Consider the following 18,729-nt stretch of genomic DNA (forward strand, 5'->3'; position numbering starts at 1 on the left):
GAAAAAAAAAGGAACTGAGTATTTTATTTTATTTTATTTATTCTCATTTAAAAAGAAATGTCTGTAATTCAGTTAATTTACAACAACGTGTTGGGAAAGTTTTGAGAGCAAGAGTGTCTGTCCTGTGGTCTATTTGTCGTTGTTTAACTGTTTTTTTTGTTTTTTCGTTTTTATCACATTTATATATCTTTTTTATTATGTATTGTATGTGGAATTCACATTATCTGTCTTTATCTTTCATTTTATGTAACTGAATAACTAATTTGTATTGTCAAAGATTGTCATATAAGTTGTCATATACAAAAAATGCCTAATAAAAACAGTATTAAAAAAAAAAAAAAAAAAAAAAAAAAAAACATCAGCTCATCTTTAAACATGTCCAGTGTGCACTGGAAGAAAATGGACTGTAGATTAAGTCAGTTCTCTCTTTCATCCACTCTTAGGCTACCGTTATATTTAGAGGTTTCCATCAGGTTTCCAGTTCCCACTCACATTTTAGTTTTTCATCATCTATCACATTATGCAGTGGTCCTCATGGGAGCCTCTACATTATATTACTTCTGTATTTTTTTTTAAAGCCATGAGCAACGTGAGGAGGCTAATTGCATTATTCCAGCAACCTCGTTAATGACAATGTTGTAATGGCTTTCAGCTATTATTGAAATGACTTTCAACAATTTTAGTTTACTCAACTGCCATTTGCTTAAAAGCTTTGCCTCTCTGGTTTTTGGACAAGCTGGTACAGTTAAATGTGAGTTTGTGATGACAGATTTCACCCTGTAATAAAAATAATTCCATAAGAATCCATAGCCGACAGCTCTTTCAATTGCTTTTCAGGGGAAGCAGGGACACACTGCACACACACACACACACACACACACACACACACACACACACACACACACACACACGCTTGAAGTGGCTCTATATGATATAAGTCTAAAATGTCAATGAACACATTGAAGGGAGACTTTTATTGTATTCATCCAGTCAGTTTCCTCCAAGACAAAGAGAAGAGTAATCTGATAGAACCTCAATGGTCCTCCTATCTACCCCCCCCCCCCCCCTGTCTCTCTCCTCCTCTCCCCCTCTCTGTCACTGTGTCTCTTCCCCGCTCTCTCCTCGCTCTCTGTTTCTCTCTGCTATTTTCTCCATTCTTATAATTCTATCATGCCTGATGCGTCTTTCTTCATTATGCCTTTTCATTCAGGGACCATATATATATATATATATATATATATATATATATAATTTCTCAGTTTGTAGCTGTTTAAATAGCAACAACATATCTAACCTTGAAGACCGTATGATATATCATATTACCGGTAGTATAATATATTTCATTTATTTGCCTTAATGACAATTTCACAGATGTTTTACTCAACATTTGTCTGTACATTGAGATGGACACTGCGTGCATGCGTCTGTCTGTCTGTCTGTCTGTCATTAAACAGTTCAATGAAATCAAGAAGCATTCCACACTTCTGGTCAGATGTAAAGACATTGTAAAGCACTTTGAGCACTTGGAAAAGCGCTATCAAAATGCCATTCGTTAGATGTAGGAGGAGCCATGAGGCCCGGAGGAAACCCACAGTGTATCCTAGTGCCAACACCTGCTGCTATAGCGTCTCACCATGCAGCCATCAGCAATCTTCCCCACTGACTGTCTCTAAGCGCCCAAGAGACAGTGGGGGCAGTAGCATGCCACTTGGGCACAGGACAGAGACAGTGGGGGCAGTAGCATGCCACTTGGGCACAGGACAGAGACAGTGGGGGCAGTAGCATGCCACTTGGGCACAGGACAGAGACAGTGGGGGCAGTAGCATGCCACTTGGGCACAGGACAGAGACAGTGGGGGCAGTAGCATGCCACTTGGGCACAGGACAGAGACAGTGGGGGCAGTAGCATGCCACTTGGGCACAGGACAGAGACAGTGGGGGCAGTAGCATGCCACTTGGGCACAGGACAGAGACAGTGGGGGCAGTAGCATGCCACTTGGGCACAGGACAGAGACAGTGGGGGCAGTAGCATGCCACTTGGGCACAGGACAGAGACAGTGGGGGCAGTAGCATGCCACTTGGGCACAGGACAGAGACAGTGGGGGCAGTAGCATGCCACTTGGGCACAGGACATCAGCCTCGGTCAGGTCGTCTGGAAGTCGTTGCCAGACCTGAAACACCCAGTGACTCCAGGAAACAACACTGCATGTGTCCAAGTTTGTGCCTCAGTAGATGTTTTATTTACAATGTGAATTTATATTCATGGTCTACTGTATGTGACATACTGTAGACCATGAATATAAATAGACTCTATGTCATCACACAGCACCTTTTGTATTTACAGGAAGTTTACTCAACAAAGTTTTGTGTGTGTGTGTGTGTGTGTGTGTGTGTGTGTGTGTGTGTGTGTGTGTGTGTGTGTGTGTGTGTGTGTGTGTGTGTGTGTGTGTGTGTGTGTGTGTGTGTGTGTGTGTGTGTGTGTGTGTGTGTGTGTGTGTGTGTGTGTGCGCGTGCGTGCGTGAGAGAGAATGATGCTGCACTTTATGTTTTAATTTCGCTTGCTTGCATGCTGTAGTGCAGTAATTAATTAGCTGAACCCGTTGTGCTCACAAAATAAATGCTTTCCATTTTCATTAATAGACAACTCATTAGTACATGAGAAAGAAGGCATATCTCTGCTCTCTCCCAGTGCACTATGCTGCATGCACTACACAGTCTCTTGGCTTATTGTATGGTTTATCCTGAGCAGACATAATGTTTAATGAATATATATACTGTATATATAAGAACATACTGTGGCAAACCGGCTGAATCTGAGCCTCCTGCGAACCAGGGGAAACTGAGCGTCGTGTTTTATGGTGAAACTTACCTCCACCACCCCTGGGTTGCCACAATACATACAATACAATATTCACACATGCGGTATATGTTTATTTAATTTCTAGTTGTGTTTATTTTGTGTTACTTGTGCTAGCTAAAAGCCAGATGGAAAAGGATGTGAATTAAAGGTATACTGCACTACTATAATACATTCTTGAATAGTACTGTAGGACTTGCGGATGGAATATCTTTTAAACAACCAATCTAAGCTAAAATGCAGGCCCCATTTTCTCCCATATTTACTCAACACATATTTGTATTACATATTGCATACAACCGATTTCTAGCTACCACATGTCAGCACTTTCTTCCAGCGAGGTAAATCTAATATAAAACGACATTAAAAGTAAACTGATGCTGCCTTATATTACACTTTAATACTTTCACTCTAGGTGCTCTGCTGTCTGGAGATGTGGTGAGAAAAAGCAGCATCCATCACTGAGTCCCATGACCCAACATAGCAGGTTCAGGGTAGCTTGTTACCTGCCCTAACAAGCGTGCAGACTCTGCTAAGCAAATGGCACAAAGCTCAAGGAATACAAGCTGTCTTCATTATACACTTTCACAAAAGCCGCTATTATGTGAGCAAGAGGAAAATGGCTGTGGGGAAAACACATGGCATGGAGGTGCAGAAATCAGGGCTAAAGGCTAAGCATTGTAACTAATCATACACTTCATTAATCAACATGGGTATCAAAGCAGTACTATTGTAGATAGATCCAGCAGGGATTTTCTTCCCCAGGGACACTTATTAAAGCTCCCTAGCTGTGTAAAAAAAAAAACCCTATAGGCTCCTCCAATAATAGACCACAGGCCCTCTGCCTTTGCATAGGCTCACCTGTGACTGATGGGCTGTCAATGGCCATAAATGAGTGTGATTAAGAGACGGCAAGTGAGAGTGTAATAATTAATCTTAATTACATTAAAGTGTCAATATATCAATAGTACTTAATCATCCAAAGACAGCCACATTTGCACGCACGCACGCACGCACGCAACAAAGCAGCACAGTCTTCTCCACGCATTGGCCCCAAATCCAAATAGCGAAGGTTCCTTGCAGGCAGTTGCACACACCAGGAGTCATGCACACATATGCAACACACAATTCCATACCTCATGACGATGGGAATAAATTCCAATTTCTGGGTGTAATTAAAACTATTCCCAGAGCAGTAGAGGGGTCAGTTCAGAATGTTTTCCACCGCCAGTCAAATTAAATTATCACTCGTCTATGTGGTACGCACCTTAACCACTTAACCGCTATCGGGACCACTGAGACATGACCATTTTTGCACGACAGCAGCTGTCTTTTTGTGCCATGTCCCACTTAAAGGAGACCAGCTGGGCTCACCACGGCCCTCTGGCCCTACAGCTGTCCAGCTATGTGCCCAGCTTAGAGGTCTGAAGCACCATACATACACCCCCATGTCAAGAGCCTCTGATGTGCACTACAGAGGGTAGGATGCAGGGTTTGGGGCATCAAAGATGATGGTGAGTGCCATTAACCCAACCTGCACCTGCCTCATCCTGTCTGACAGAGTAACAACCTTGACAAAGAGCCTTAATTCAAGAGTCCCCTACGGCAGTACTAGGTACCCTCACAAAAAACATTCTGGTCTCTAAAACGGCCTCCCCATGGTCAGCACCTGATTGAGGGGAAAGGAACTGGTTGGAATAATGTGTTCCTTCGACACCCACAATCAACCGGGGAAACCCCTCCCCCTGTCTTGTGAAAAGGACCGGCCGGCTCCTCATGCATGGAAGGAAGCATGAGGTCAGTCGTCCGTTGCTCTCACCAGGAGGGAGGGTGGCCGCTTCGTAAGGCCGGCCGGTCCGTCTTAAGGTCGGCCGGTCCATCGTAAGGCCGGCCAAGGGAGTGTAGCACCCAGGATTACATTGACACATGGGTGAAAAAAATGGGTTACAAAAATCAAAATTATAATAAATCAATCACACCTAAACCTACGCATATATATAGGAGCCTTTGCCAGAGTGACAGCTCGGCTGCTGGCATTGTCTCTCCCCAGTGCAGTGAGTGAAAAATGTGGTTGGGTAACAGTCATTGGAGAGATTCACACTCGCAACTCAGCTGCTATCAATTTCTGTTGGGAACAGTGCCTTCAGTATACTTAATATCAGTATGGAAGCTTTGCCAAAGGGGTAAGGGTGTGTAGGCCATCACACTGCAAATGCTATTTGACAGTTCTTCATTGCCTTGATGTGTCCTCATTTCCACTTATGTTGGCACTCCCAGTAATGTCTTAAAATACAATAAAAAAATAACAATCCATAGATTCAATTTAAATGGGCAATAGAGATTGTAGACGTCAACATTAATACACACGTCGTTGTCACCCATGCTCATGCATGATGTGGGCTGCTGAGAGTGCTGAGAAAAAAGGAATAAAATAATTGTCTTTACCCCCTTTGTTCCGTATTTCTGCATTATATCAGGCTTGATAAAGTCTATTAAATGAAAATGAAACCTTGGGAGCTTACAGTGAGTGTCCCCCTGAATATTTCATTCGAACAATGAGCTGCATTTTCTGAGTTTCTTTGCTCCCTGTTGAGCTTTTGAGAAAAAAGATATACTCGTCCTCCCTCACTGGCCTCGGTCCCTCCAGAACAGGCTGTGTTTGATCCACACCTTGTTGGACAGAAGTGCTGCACTAAGTCCTTGGAATAATGATTTGTGCCGGATTTCCATTTCCCAAACCGTATCCCCCCCCCCCCCCCCCCCCCCACACACACACACACACACACACACACACAGGAATCTGTCCAGAACAAGAACCTCAACATCGTAATGAAAGCATTTGTTGGCTCCATCTTTGCAGCACACTGATTTTCTCATTAGAAAGCTCACTTATAGTAAATTGGGTTCATGATCAGGGGTTTCCAGGGATCCAGAGAGACTCTTATCTCACTGCTCGAGAGCTTCAATCACATTTACATGATTTAAAATACGTTTGCTTCAGGATGCTCTCTTCTGTCTTGCCTTAAAGGGGAAAATATGCTGTTCTCGAGAGTACACATGCACACGAGTACGTGGGCGGGGTGCTGAGCGTGGCAAAGTTGATATGCTTCACAAGTTTGAGATGAGAGAACCCCCATGGTTGTCTGTAATGCCCCACTTCTGTTTATGCAATGTGGTGGTTTGTTCCGTCCTAGCAAATCAGTAGCAGGACTGTCACATCTCCTGCATTTTATGAGTTTGTTGGACAGCAGTTTTGCAGTTTGCCATTTTTTAACCTCTCTTTCTCTCTCTCTCTCTCTCTCCAGATCTCTCTCCAGTATCATCACAAAAAGGTAAGATTATTGAGTCCCACCCTCCCAGCCATCCCGAATGTGTTCCAAATGTGTCTGTACATGCGAGCTGAGAGATCTAGCATGTGTTTGTGGTGTTGATATTGTTTTGAAATTGAGTCATTCAGCGTTGGTGTTACGGAACAATCTGTTTGATTACAATGTCACTCAGTCACACGTACTGAAGCCTAGTAGCGAGAAAGATCCTGCAATTGGGTGATGATAGGCAGTCTGCATTTATGCCTTATTTTCTGTAGAAACCTATGCTGCTCACACCAATCAGCCATTCTGTTTGTTTCTGTGTGCTAATGTGAAGGTGGGGGAGTTTGTTTTGCATAGCAGACCTTTAGCGGGATGGGGGAGTTGGAGCCAACAAAGATGTTTACAAGGACGCACCAGCAGTTTGTTTTGATTGGGGCCAGACAGCCTGAGCGCATACAGAGCTCTGGGAGTTTTCTACTGCTCCCTGTGGCAGCATGCAGGTGCAGGATGTGTTCTCTATAAAATGGACATAATGCCAGAGGGCGTGTCTCGCTTCTGTTATTGTAAAGCCGCAAGCAGACGGTGAGAATTCCCCCAGCTGAGTTTTTTGTTCAGGGAAACTTTCTCACACTCTGCATTTGCGTACACGAACTTACTGTAGCAGGTTTTGTTTAGTATAAGCCCAGAGAAAACTTAGTTCAATGTCAACGGGATTGTTCATCATACTACTTATGAAAATCACCTTCTAACCCCCCCCCCACACACACAATATGGGTGGAGTACACAGCATCAAGAACCCCACACACAACATGCACACAAATAAGAGCAAATAATAATGTGGCGGCCCATATACGTGATGACTATGCAGCGTGCTGTGCTGTCAGACGGGGTCTATAAAGGTAAGTGATGTGGACTGCCTGCGTCTCTCTGGCTGATGAATGTGGACGGCGAGCAGAGGCTGGCGTGGCGTTCATCATCTCTCCAGAACTGCTCTCCCATATGGTTCTGAAGGAGAGGGAGATAAATAAGACCACAGTCTGTGAATACACACAATGTGTGTGTGTGTGTGTGTGTGTGTGTGTGTGTGTGTGTGTGTGTGTGTGTGTGTGTGTGTGTGTGTGTGTGTGTGTGTGTGTGTGTGTGTGTGTGTGTGTGTACATGTTACCGCGTATGTGGGGGTCTCGTTTGTCAGATCTGTTCCTCGTGCACTGATAATCAATTCATGCCCAGGTACTGTCCCACACACGAACATACACGCTCATGCACGCACGCATGCACGCGCGCACACACACACACACACACACAGACACACACACACACACACACACACACACACACACACACACACACACACAACCACAGAGAAGGATGGCTGGCTGTGCTCATTTATGCACAGTGAGTTATAGATTACTTTAAAAGTGTGACAACACTATTGGTATTAAGAGACATGGAGCCTTGAGCAGAAGATAAACGTGTATGAACCCTGCTTCACATTCCCGTGTGTGTGTGTGTGTGTGTGTGTGTGTGTGTTTGATGGAGGTAGAGAGAGCGTGACGTTTGTGTGCATTGCCAATGTCAACTACCCACAAAGTCGATCCTTCAAGTGCCCACTTGACAGTGGGAGGTTTCTGTAAAATGTCAAATGAATTCAGGGCTCGAGTACAAGCACTGCATTTGATAGATTTGATATTTGTGTTCAACAGCACACATTTAAGTACTTGAGTGGTGATTAACCTTTGCTGTTTCTGTCATGATGAATATTGGACCTCGTTATATTCTTATAATGTAACCCAAGTTCTTTTCTATAGTACAACTAGTGCTCTACCCAATAGAGGACATAGCTTAGTGCTTACAGAAGCCGTCTGTCAAGCAGAAGGTTACCGGTTTGCTTCCCAACCCCGGTCGATGTTTCTAAGTGTCCCTGGGCAAGACATTTAACCCCTAACAGCCCCCTAATATGATCGCCGTGCCCCTCCTAACCCCACACATCTGTCCCCAGACTCCCCACACAGCTAACTGAAGTATATTTATGACACTTGTGCAGGAAAAACAGTCTCCAGGAGACAATCCTCTAATTTCATTTTAGAAAATGCCAGCGATACATATCAAATTGTCCGGAATCAAATCAGGGTCTCACACAGAGTCTAATCCATCATTCCCCATCTCCCAGGGCCTGTAGGCGTACGTTAACCAGCCAAAAACCTTTGCTGGCATCATAGAAAGATAGATGAGAGATAAGAGGGTTAGTGTGTGTGTGTGTGTGTGTGTGTGTGTGTGTGTGTGTGTGTGTGTGTGTGTGTGTGTGTGTGTGTTGTATGTGTGTGTGTGTGTGTGTGTGTGTGTGTGTGTGTGTGTGTGTGTGTGTGTGTGTGTGTGTGTGTGTGTGTGTGTGTGCGTGTGCGTGTGGGGGGGGGGGGATAAAAAGTGTGTGGGAGGTGAGTAGAGTATAGAGAAGGCGGACTGGAGTGGGGAAAAGCAAATGGATGCGACGAAAATAAATATGCAGGGAACAAAGAGGTGTGTGCATATCTTTGCGTACTTAAATGAACGTGTGGCAGCATAAATTACTAGTGTGTGAGAGCGGGTGCATGTGCTAAGGTCAATGCTAATTCTTTACCACACATCAGCCTGGCGACGGAACGCTGGTTAAGCACTGTGGCTGTCCATGGGCCAGCGTGATAATTGATTAATCACAACACACATCACAAGTGAATTGATTGTGTTACTCATGGCTATAAATGCTGTGGAAAGCCTCTTCAGTTCAAACAGCACTTTGAGCTTCGTCCCTTCCTGTGCCTCTGAAAGCTGCAGGTTCACACGCTCTGTACCCCCCCCCCCCCTCCTCATTTCCTCATCATCTTCACCTTGCTTTGGGTAACACTCTCTAAACTCCTGTGTGTCTGCCTGTCCTTTTGTTTCACCTCTCTTGCAGTCTTTCCTCTCTCTCTGCATGTATTATCTCTACGTCTGTGTGCAGGCTAAGCCTGGCGTGAGTCGGGGTGAAGCAGCTTAGCACTAACAGGGCTAATGAAGTCAGACCCTGTGTCGCTCCGAAGGGAATCAATGGTGCTGCTGGGGTCATACCTATGTTCCCTCAGCCCTATGTTCCCTCAGCCCCGAGGTGCGCTGCGGGTCGGGAGAGGGTTGCGGTTAGGTTTAGGTGTCTGCCCCGGGGGTGCGCTGCGGGTCGGGAGAGGGTTGCGGTTAGGTTTAGGTGTCTGCCCCGGGAGAGGTTAGGGTTAGGGTGAGGGAGGAGGTAGGTTGTCGTAGGCTGAGGGAACATAGAGCTGAGGGAACATAGGTACGGTCCCGTGCTGCTCAGTGGAACCTGACAGTGTTTAATGATTAGATGAAACATTCAGACCCCCGCTATGAGGATACAGCCATGCTGATTCGTGATTACATCCAGTGCACATGAATATACTGTGCACACACGCATGCACGCACGCACGCACGCACGCACGCAAAACCATTGCACAGTTCACCTCTCAGCCTTGATTGATGACTCAAACATGACATCAAGGGTATGCACAGCGAAGAGATTGGAAGCTAAACTAATAACAGATAGATGTAGAGAGCGAACAATCTATTGATCCCTGCTGTGTGGGAAGGTGGAAAAAAATAAGGCAGACTTAATTTATCCATCTCCTTGATGAGCAGACAAACGACTCCAACCATTCCATTCCAGAGACATGCTATGATCCATGGTTTGTTAATTGTGCTGCTTCTCATTTCAGCTTGTAAAGCATGATGGAAGATTAATCATATAAGCCAACATCTTAAAATCTTTCAACATTTCAAGATGCATCTCTAATCCGTTTTTTTCCTACTTATATTGACCCCAAGAATAGTTTGTAGTCAATGGCGGTCAAAGGTTTTTGAGCATAAGAAGGCTAGCGATATGCATAGCTCCACTCTATACTATGGGGGCTTCTGGGGAAACTGGAATGACCGCTTGACCGGTCATTTGGGATCACTATAAGTAGGAAAAAAAGCTGTATGTTATTTTAGTCCGGACTTGTCCTTATCCTTCCCTGTGCCTAACTTGCCATGTACGATAGTCTGCTGCATGTGTGCAGTGGAGTGTGTGTTAGAGTGCAGGGAAGTGCATATAGCTGTGACAGTGGCACAGTGTTTGTGTTTATGTGTTTGAATGCTAATGTGGAAGTTGCAAGTGACAGGGGCAGCACTTGGGTCAACAAGCTGCCCGTCTGCCAGAGTGAAAGGGTTCATGCCAGACCTTGGCCCCTTCTCTCACAGTTAGCCACACATGCTAATTTACCTATCAACTTACACAGATGGCAGAGAAATGTACACACTTTCTACACAATCTCTTTGCGCACACGTGCGTGTGTGAACACATCTCTCTGCCTCCAGCTATCACATCCTTATTCCTTTCACTGTTTAACCCTCGTGTGGAAATGCCTCTACTCGGTGAATCCCCCCAAACAAACTTAATTGAAATGCATTAATGCATGCATACTTCTGCCAGTGTGTCTGGCCCCACTCTCCACCCCCACTGCAGCTGTAATAGCTGAGCATACAGTGTGTGTGAACACGCGGTTATCGGATCCTTCATCACTAGGTGAGGCTCGTGCTCCACCGGATCACTGCACTGAGGGCCATGATTAGTTTGACCTATTCAGCTGCTGAATGTGAGAGGGGTCATCGTCAACCACCTCCTACCTATATCTATACCCACAGTTAGTTAATAGGGTCCAGCCCTCATAGCATTTAAATGCCAACCTCTCCATGCTCACTGCGGACCCCATACAACCAGCTTAACTGAAATCTCTGTTACGAGAAGGCAGTTGTGGCAAGTGTCATCACCTGTACACAAAGCAATGTTGCCTGCAACAAGCTCCGCCGTGAAAGGCTCTCCATCATCGCACACAAGAGACTGATGATGTTTTAGCCAGAATAAACCTTGTAACTAGAGCTATTGAGTGCAGGCCAGACATAGAGATAAAGACACTGCCGCACAAATTAAAGGCACCACGTCCTCTGAATCATTAAATAATGTCATAAAGAAACTAGAAATGAAAAGCGAGTGCCGAGTGAACTGATAGTCTCAGCTGGCATTTAAATAATATACAATGGTAAATGTGCCTTTATTAAGTGCCTTTATCGAAAGTGTTTTACAATGTGCATTAGAATGAGCCGTTAGCGGTTCAATGACTTGCTCAAGGACACTGCGTCACTAAGCATGGGGTGAGCCCGGGATTGAACAGGAAACCTTACGAGTCCCAAGTGGCTGCTCTACTTTCTGAACCATTGCCACAATATTAAGGAATATCAGGGGTTTCCCTATAAGGATTACATTTTGACTGAGTTTTGAGACCTTTCGATTACAGATTACTGAAGGAGGTCGAGTACAGTAGGAAATAGATGGCAGTACATCACAAACATTCCGTCATTGGTTGAGCGCCTCCAATAGTACCATAAATACTTCATGTCATGTAATATCGAGCGTAGTGATAATTCAGGTAGGCACGGCAGGCAGGAGGTTAATGCATTTATGCACCCACATCAGTCTTAAACCCCACTCATCTCCCTTCATTCCCTTCAATAAAATAGGTCACTGAATTCATGCAATAAGAAATAAATCAAAATGTAACAGTAGGTACAGAGCATAAAAATAATAGCGGAGGGGATTGCAATGTCGATCCCTACTTAAAGTTAATGTATGAAAGAAAAGGATCCCGGGTTCTGTAGAAGTTGCTCATCGAACCTCTAACCGTGTATTTGATTTTTCCTAAGTGGAGAAAGGTTGACAAATCTTTTACCCATGATGACACACAGGGGGGGTTAGGTCTCTTCCAGTGGAGTAATATACGACGTCTGGCTATGAGGGAGGCAAAATCAACCGCATCAGCCTGGAATCTATTAAATCTGCCTCCTACAGGAGACACACCGAAGATGGCTATTAGAGGGCAGGTTGTGGGCAGGGACTGAGTGTGTCAAAAAAAGATTTCCAAAAAGAGGCGAGCTCTGGACAAGAGTAGAAGGTGTGTGTGTGTGTGTGTGTATGTGTGTGTGTGTGTGTGTGTGTGTGTGTGTGTGTGTGTGTGTGTGTGTGTGTGTGGTTTGCAGGGGATTGAAGGCACCTGTTACATGAGTCGTTTGTTTCTGGAAATAGTCTGCTGAGCTTAGCTTTAGTGTAATGAATCCTATGAACCACTTTCAATTGAATAAGGCACATATGGTGTGTAGTTGATCCTAGACAGCACATCGGCCCAATATTCCTCACTCACTCGGCTCAGTCCCAAGTTCATGTGCCCCTCAACCTGAGGAGAGAACTTGTATTATAAGTGCATTATAGATTGATGGAATGCTAAACATGGAATCTGATGCGGACATTATGGTCTCCAACAGGGTTTTCTCAGGCACACTGGGGAATGGCTTGAATTGAGTGCTTGCAAAATGTTGTATTGAAGAAACTAATGTTTAGATTTTTCAGTTTGGTGGTGAGACCTCAGAGAGAGCTAAATATCCCATCACTGTATAGATCCCTAAAAGAGACAAGGCCCTTCTCCTTCCACTCATTGTACTGTAGGTTGAATCCACTCCCTTCATTCTCAACACATACGCCCTCAATCTATGGTTCAATCTAGGTCTTTCTAACCAGAACACTGTTCACTCTTCATGTGTTCAGCATGGTCATGCACAGCTCGATCTGTTTCTGCAGCTGTCTGTTATCGAAGTCGCGCCACCTCCTCAGCCTCCTCCTCTGCCATCTAAATTAAATGTATGATTCTGTGGATTGTATGTTAATCTGATTATTAATTTATGTCCTTGAAGGGTTCAATTTAAGTGCAATACCTCTGTATCTTAATCTCTGCTTCTGGGGTTTTGTGATCTCAGATACAGTATGCTGTCATGCTTGTGCAGATTATGTATATGTAGTATCACAGGAGCAGAGTCACACCGCCAAACTGAATGCAATAGCAATGTAATGAATGGATAATTCTGATAAAAGTGTCTGACTATTAAGCAACCAAATGTCTCCTTGCAACACAAGAACATTCAAATGAAACCGTTTATACCGGATGGGGTGTTGCCAGGTGTCTGTTGGATTAGTTGCTAATCAAGTTTGGCTGTTCCTCAGATTTGTTTGATGTCACCCAGGAAGAACAGGCAAACTCACGAGGTCAACGACTCCCTGTCATGTTTGAAAAACATGTGATTGTCCTCGTGCTCCCTGCTCTGAGTCACTTTACAGCCTTATACAGTATATCTTCATCTGTTTACTGACAAGGCATCACAGCCTGAGCACATGCTACAAGCACATGCTATGCACATGCTGGGCTGGCAGTGCTAGGGAGGTGGGTGGCATATTGCACCCAGCAGGACTCCTACGTATGTCTGCCTGCTCAGCCGAGGGAGCCGGCCAGCTTGGATTGTCTCAGCGGGGTTGAACAGAAGGGTTCAGGAGAGGAGGGTCGGAAATGGAAAGGAAGACACGGTACATCAGTCTCTACACAGGAGTACATAGAGCTATTACCTGAGAGATAGAAAGAGAGAGAGGGGGGAGGGGGGGGCAGAGAGCCATGAAGAGTTGAACGGACTTGTTCACAGGCTGACTGACACACATGGCATTGAAACCATGAGACATGCATATGCTTCTCAATGACTCATACCGTAACTCTGTATGGCCATACTCTGCACATGATGCAGAGTTTACACCCTAGATTTATACAGTCTTCTTTTTCTTTTTTGTGGAAGAGGATGCTTTTCAACTTTTCAAACAGCTGCTCAATTGTAAGTAAGTACTGTATGTGCAGATCTTTACGAAGACCCATAATTAGATTATGCACATTAAACAGTGTCACCCTCCACTGGCTCTACAGTTGCGCTAATTAGGCTGGTTTTCTCTTTCTGCAGTTTTTGACTCACCAGATACTCAAAGACATGTCACCACAGTAATGGTAGATGGGTACTATATGACTCCCCCTCCCTGATAAACAACCAATTCTGATTGGTTGGTATATGAACCAATCGCCGAAGACTGCCACTTTGGCAACGCCCATCCCAGAAACGGCTGCCGTGGGATGGGCTTTCACTGTCAGGCTACATTACGGCATGTATTCATTGAATTTATACGGTACTTATAAATAGGCCCACATCCCTTTCTAAGATCTAACATCTGAGAAAAAAGGCCTATAGGATCTAGGGTTTATTCTCCCCCATCTATGGTGAGATCCCACAACAGATGGCTTGGAGTTCTGGAAGGAACCAGCTCCTATACTACAACCTGAAGTTCCAGCTCAGGGAATGTGTTACTGAGTCCTGCTCAGTGGGAGACCGTATCTAGTGTAGAATGTAGTAGCCAAAATAAACTATCATCTGACATGTACGTGTGTGTGTGTGTGTGTGTGTGTGTGTGTGTGTGTGTGTGCGCGCGCGCGCGTGTGTGCATGTGTGTCCACTGTATTGGAAGCTTGCGCGCCGCACGTCTAACGTCTATGTGGCAATGCGATCTGAGTATCTGAGACGAACGGAGAGGAGTAGGGAGAAGATGTTAGTATACGTGTGTGTGTACGCGTGTGTGTGTATACTTGTGTGTGTGTATACTTGCGTGCGTGCGTGTGTGCGTGCATGTGGTTTTTGGTGTGGCCGCAGAGTGAAAGGTCTGCGCGAGTTTTATGATATTTTATCCTTCTGGGATTATGCCTCCTGTTGGTGGTGTGAAATGTTAGAATTAGGAGTTTATTATGAAGTTAGTGGAGCATGATGTACAGTACAATATGAACCCACTGTTATATGATGACATATACCGTAATAATACTTTACGTTGGTACACTCTTAATTAGCAGGGACTTTCACCATAGTAAATGCTGCATTCATGGTCTGAACAGAGAGCACTTTTTACAGCACGTGCCTGCTTTTAGGGCCTCTTTTTGGAAGAGAGCTTTATCTCTCACTAGTCACTAGGAATGTAGCCTCGATAACCAGGCTTTCATTTCGTCTCTAGGAATGTAACAATATATTGTAAACCGCTTTAAATAGATTCAAACAGGCCTGGACTGGCACATCTAAATTAGATTTATTTTTTATTTACCAACTGTCCACATTGATTGACTGTGTCACGATCCGTGACGTCTTCTGCTGTGTTCTAGTGTTCCTTGTTCCTATTTTGTGTGTTTTAGTGTTGTGCTCTTTTATTTTGTAGTATTTAGTGCCCTGGTTTCCTTTGTGGTTATGGTTACCTGTCTTGTCTCACCTGTGATTATTAGTTTGCTCCACCTGTGTCTTGTTGGTCTCTTAGGCAATCCCTGTCTTGATTTTGAGTTATGTTCACCTGTGCCCTGTTTTCCTTGTGTGTATTTATAGCCCTGGTTTGTTGAGTTCCTTGTCAGTTCATTGTTTGATGTTAAGTGTGATGTTGCCTTGTATCCTGGATTTTGGAATAAACCCTCTAGCATTGATACTTCTCTGCCTCTGCGCCTCCCTGTTCTGCACCTTATTGATTCACACCGTGACAGATTTAACATCACATTAGGGCACTGCCAGGAGCAGCAACAAGTGAGGCTATGTTTAGGTAAGAAACAAGTATAAGTCTTATTTAATGCAGGACAACTTGTAATGATAACATTAGCAATTAATTGTACGGGTTCGGTTCTGGTATGTCACTGACCGTTCTTTACGGGTCCTGCCAGCAACTGGGCCGGAATATTGCGTTCGTACATACATACATACTGTACATACATACATACATACATGTATACATACATACACACATACATAAACTATTCATTTTTTTATTTCTATTTTGGCCTTAGCGACAAACACCTTAATTGCTTTAATTTGTACAATTTTTGTTGTTTTATCCTTTCTGTAAATAATAAAAAATATACTAAACAAAACACAGGGGTCCACCTCCTGCTGCGCAAGTGCCTCCTAAAGCTCTGTTTTCTGTGCCACTTCTAACCATTTTACACAGAAATCAGAATAACAAATTATATCACAGAACTACAGAAGTTCCCTCTCAGCCCATTTGCCCTGGAGAGACAGACATGGCACCTAATAAGCGAGGTAGACCCCAGATTCATTATGCAACACAAATCAGCTCTCAACCATCAATAATTAATGTGAAAGAAAAAGTAAACACCACCTAACCCACTGTGGCCCTGTGCCACGGGGCCACGCAGACTCTGCACACCTTACCTCCACATGCAGAAGTTCTCCATATGGAAATGGAATGCTCGTTAGGAGAAAGTAGAAGTTCACGCAAACAGCATGGCCTTGTGTGCACCATGCGTCAGCGTGGACTTGGCTGCTAAAGATGGCAGTAGAGAGAGGCAATTAGAACGAAGACTGCTGCTGGGATGTGTTGCTGTGTGGATTGATCTCCTGTTTGTCAGTTTTGTTGCTGTGCATTTCCACTCCTCTAGGAGAAATTCAGTGAATTCCTCTGTTAACGTTTCAAGCAAAAATGCTGAAGGGGATCATGCTTCCAGCCATGGACCGCATGCAGTTCATTCTTAGCTTTTTGTGCACGCAGACCCTTTCTTTCCCTTGTGTAGCCTACTGTATACCACCGTTCCCTTTGTTGTTGTTTTTGTACATGTGTTGCGGCGGAGTTGAGGTATGTGTGTCGGATGTTGACGTGGGATTTAGCAATTCCCAGAGTTCAGAACTCTTCATCCAATTTAAAAAACTATTGAGAGAGAGACCATGCATCTATGCCGATGCCTGGTTGTCTATATCCTTGTCTTTGGGCTCGCTCTCTCTCTCTCTCTCTCTCTCTCTCTCTCTCTCTCTCTCTCTCTCGCTCTCTCTCTCTCTCTCTCTCAACCCTAGAGACTCTTCTCTGCTCATTTCTGGAGACACGTGCTGGTGCCCCAGGGACGGCTAACTTGGTACAAACAACATCTGTCCAAAAGAAGAATCACATCTATAATCAATCCCGAGAGAACCAACAGTGAAACCAAGAACTTTCTGTGACTTTGTAGCTCAGACTTGACTTTACGGATTCATCTTTTTTGTTGTTGTTGTTCTTTACCATCTATGTCAAGTGAATTGTGTTAATAATTGTTCTCCCTTGGCATGCAGGCATAGATCATTTGATATGATGCTATTGGAGCAGTTGTTTCGATGCTAATGGTTCTATATCCACTCCCTGCAGTGTATGAGAAGGAGACGTGTTCTTTTAGTCATAACTAATCCAGGGACTTTATTTCCGTTCCATTACCCCCTGCCAAGATCAGAACAGAGAGCTGTGTCAGACAGGCCCCCAAAACACTTCCACCCAAATCAAACAGCGGCTTCATAGGAGGAGTAACACATGCCTCTCTGCTGCTGTATGTGGAGGAAGACGGTGTTCACATACTGTAGGTGCAGGATTTGGTTTTCCAACGCAGGCTTTCAGGCATATGGATTTATGTTTCAATGCAGAAAACAGAGTTGGAAGGGATCCCTGCCAGATTAAAACACATGTCTCTCGCTCTCTCTACATCGCATGTCAATCCCGTTCCTCTGTACTGTGTGTGTGTGTGTGTGTGTGTGTGTGTGTGTGTGTGTGTGTGTGTGTGTGACTGTGTGTGTGTGTGTGTGTGTGTGTGTGTGTGTGTGTGTGTGTGTGTGTGTGAGTGAGAGAAAGAGAGAGAGAAAAAGAGAGCTAGTCTTCTCACAGTTCACTCTATCAGTGGGTAGTGATGCTTGTGCTCAGCTCCCAGCCAGGGGAGGCCAATTAAAGCCATCAGGAAGCGTGATGGGAGCTGAGCTGCTCTCGGAGCCCCTGGAGCTTGGAGAGAAGTGGTTTTGCAGTTCCACTGTCCTCCTGGATACAATCTGCACTGCCTGCAGATACATATGAGCAGCTTCATGGGACCGTTAGGGGGCATGTGCGTTACTGGATCATAGGAATAATGTTGCTGATATATTTGAGTGGTGCAACCACTCCTACAACCAGGAATGTCCGGGTGTGTGTATCATGTATCCGTCATGAGCACGAGTGGTGTGCGCATGCGTGAAACCAGCAATGGCCAGCAATGTCCGTGTGGGGTAATGCTGCGTGCATGCATTTATTAATACCAGTAGGGGGTGCCAGAAACAGAGAGTGGGGTAGTGCTGAGAGAGAGAGAGAGAGAGAGAGAGAGAGGGGAATTGCACCACTCGGTTCACACAGGTGTGATTTTTTTTTTTACTTAAGTGACATATTATGCTGTACTATATTGTACTAAACAATATTAGTTCAGGAACATTTCCTAAGCTACATTTGTTGAAACAAATCTGATTGTAACAGCACCTCCGATTGACATCAAACAAGATTGATGGAAATCGTTTCCTCAACTCAACAGGAAAACAGAAAAGTAATTACACTTTCATTTTTCCTGCAGTAAGACATACGAGGCAATTGATATGCCCAACACTGTTGCATGCCGGATGTGCCTGATTGTACTACTCTTATAACTGCAACACTACTGTAGATTATGAGATCAATGGAAGAGCCTCAAATCTTGAAGAACTGAAGAACAGAGGACCATGCTAGGCTATTCCACCTAATATCCCCATTTTCCTACAATAGAAAAAACGAACACGCATCCATGGCCTTCCCAGT

General features: G+C 44.5%; 1 protein-coding gene across 1 annotated transcript in view; it reads left to right on the forward strand.

Annotated features, from left to right (window-relative positions):
* The window catches only part of LOC310862370 (cadherin-4-like), a 238,493-nt gene that overhangs the window by 87,037 nt on the left and 132,727 nt on the right, over positions 1–18,729 (forward strand). The window contains exon 3 of the mRNA XM_083770241.1: positions 6,162–6,188. Coding sequence (XP_083626367.1) covers positions 6,162–6,188 — 27 coding nt within the window. The remainder of the gene's footprint in view (positions 1–6,161; positions 6,189–18,729) is intronic.

The sequence above is a fragment of the Protomyctophum parallelum genome (assembly GCF_964188405.1).
Source record: "Protomyctophum parallelum genome assembly, chromosome: 7".
Taxonomy (NCBI): domain Eukaryota; kingdom Metazoa; phylum Chordata; class Actinopteri; order Myctophiformes; family Myctophidae; genus Protomyctophum; species Protomyctophum parallelum.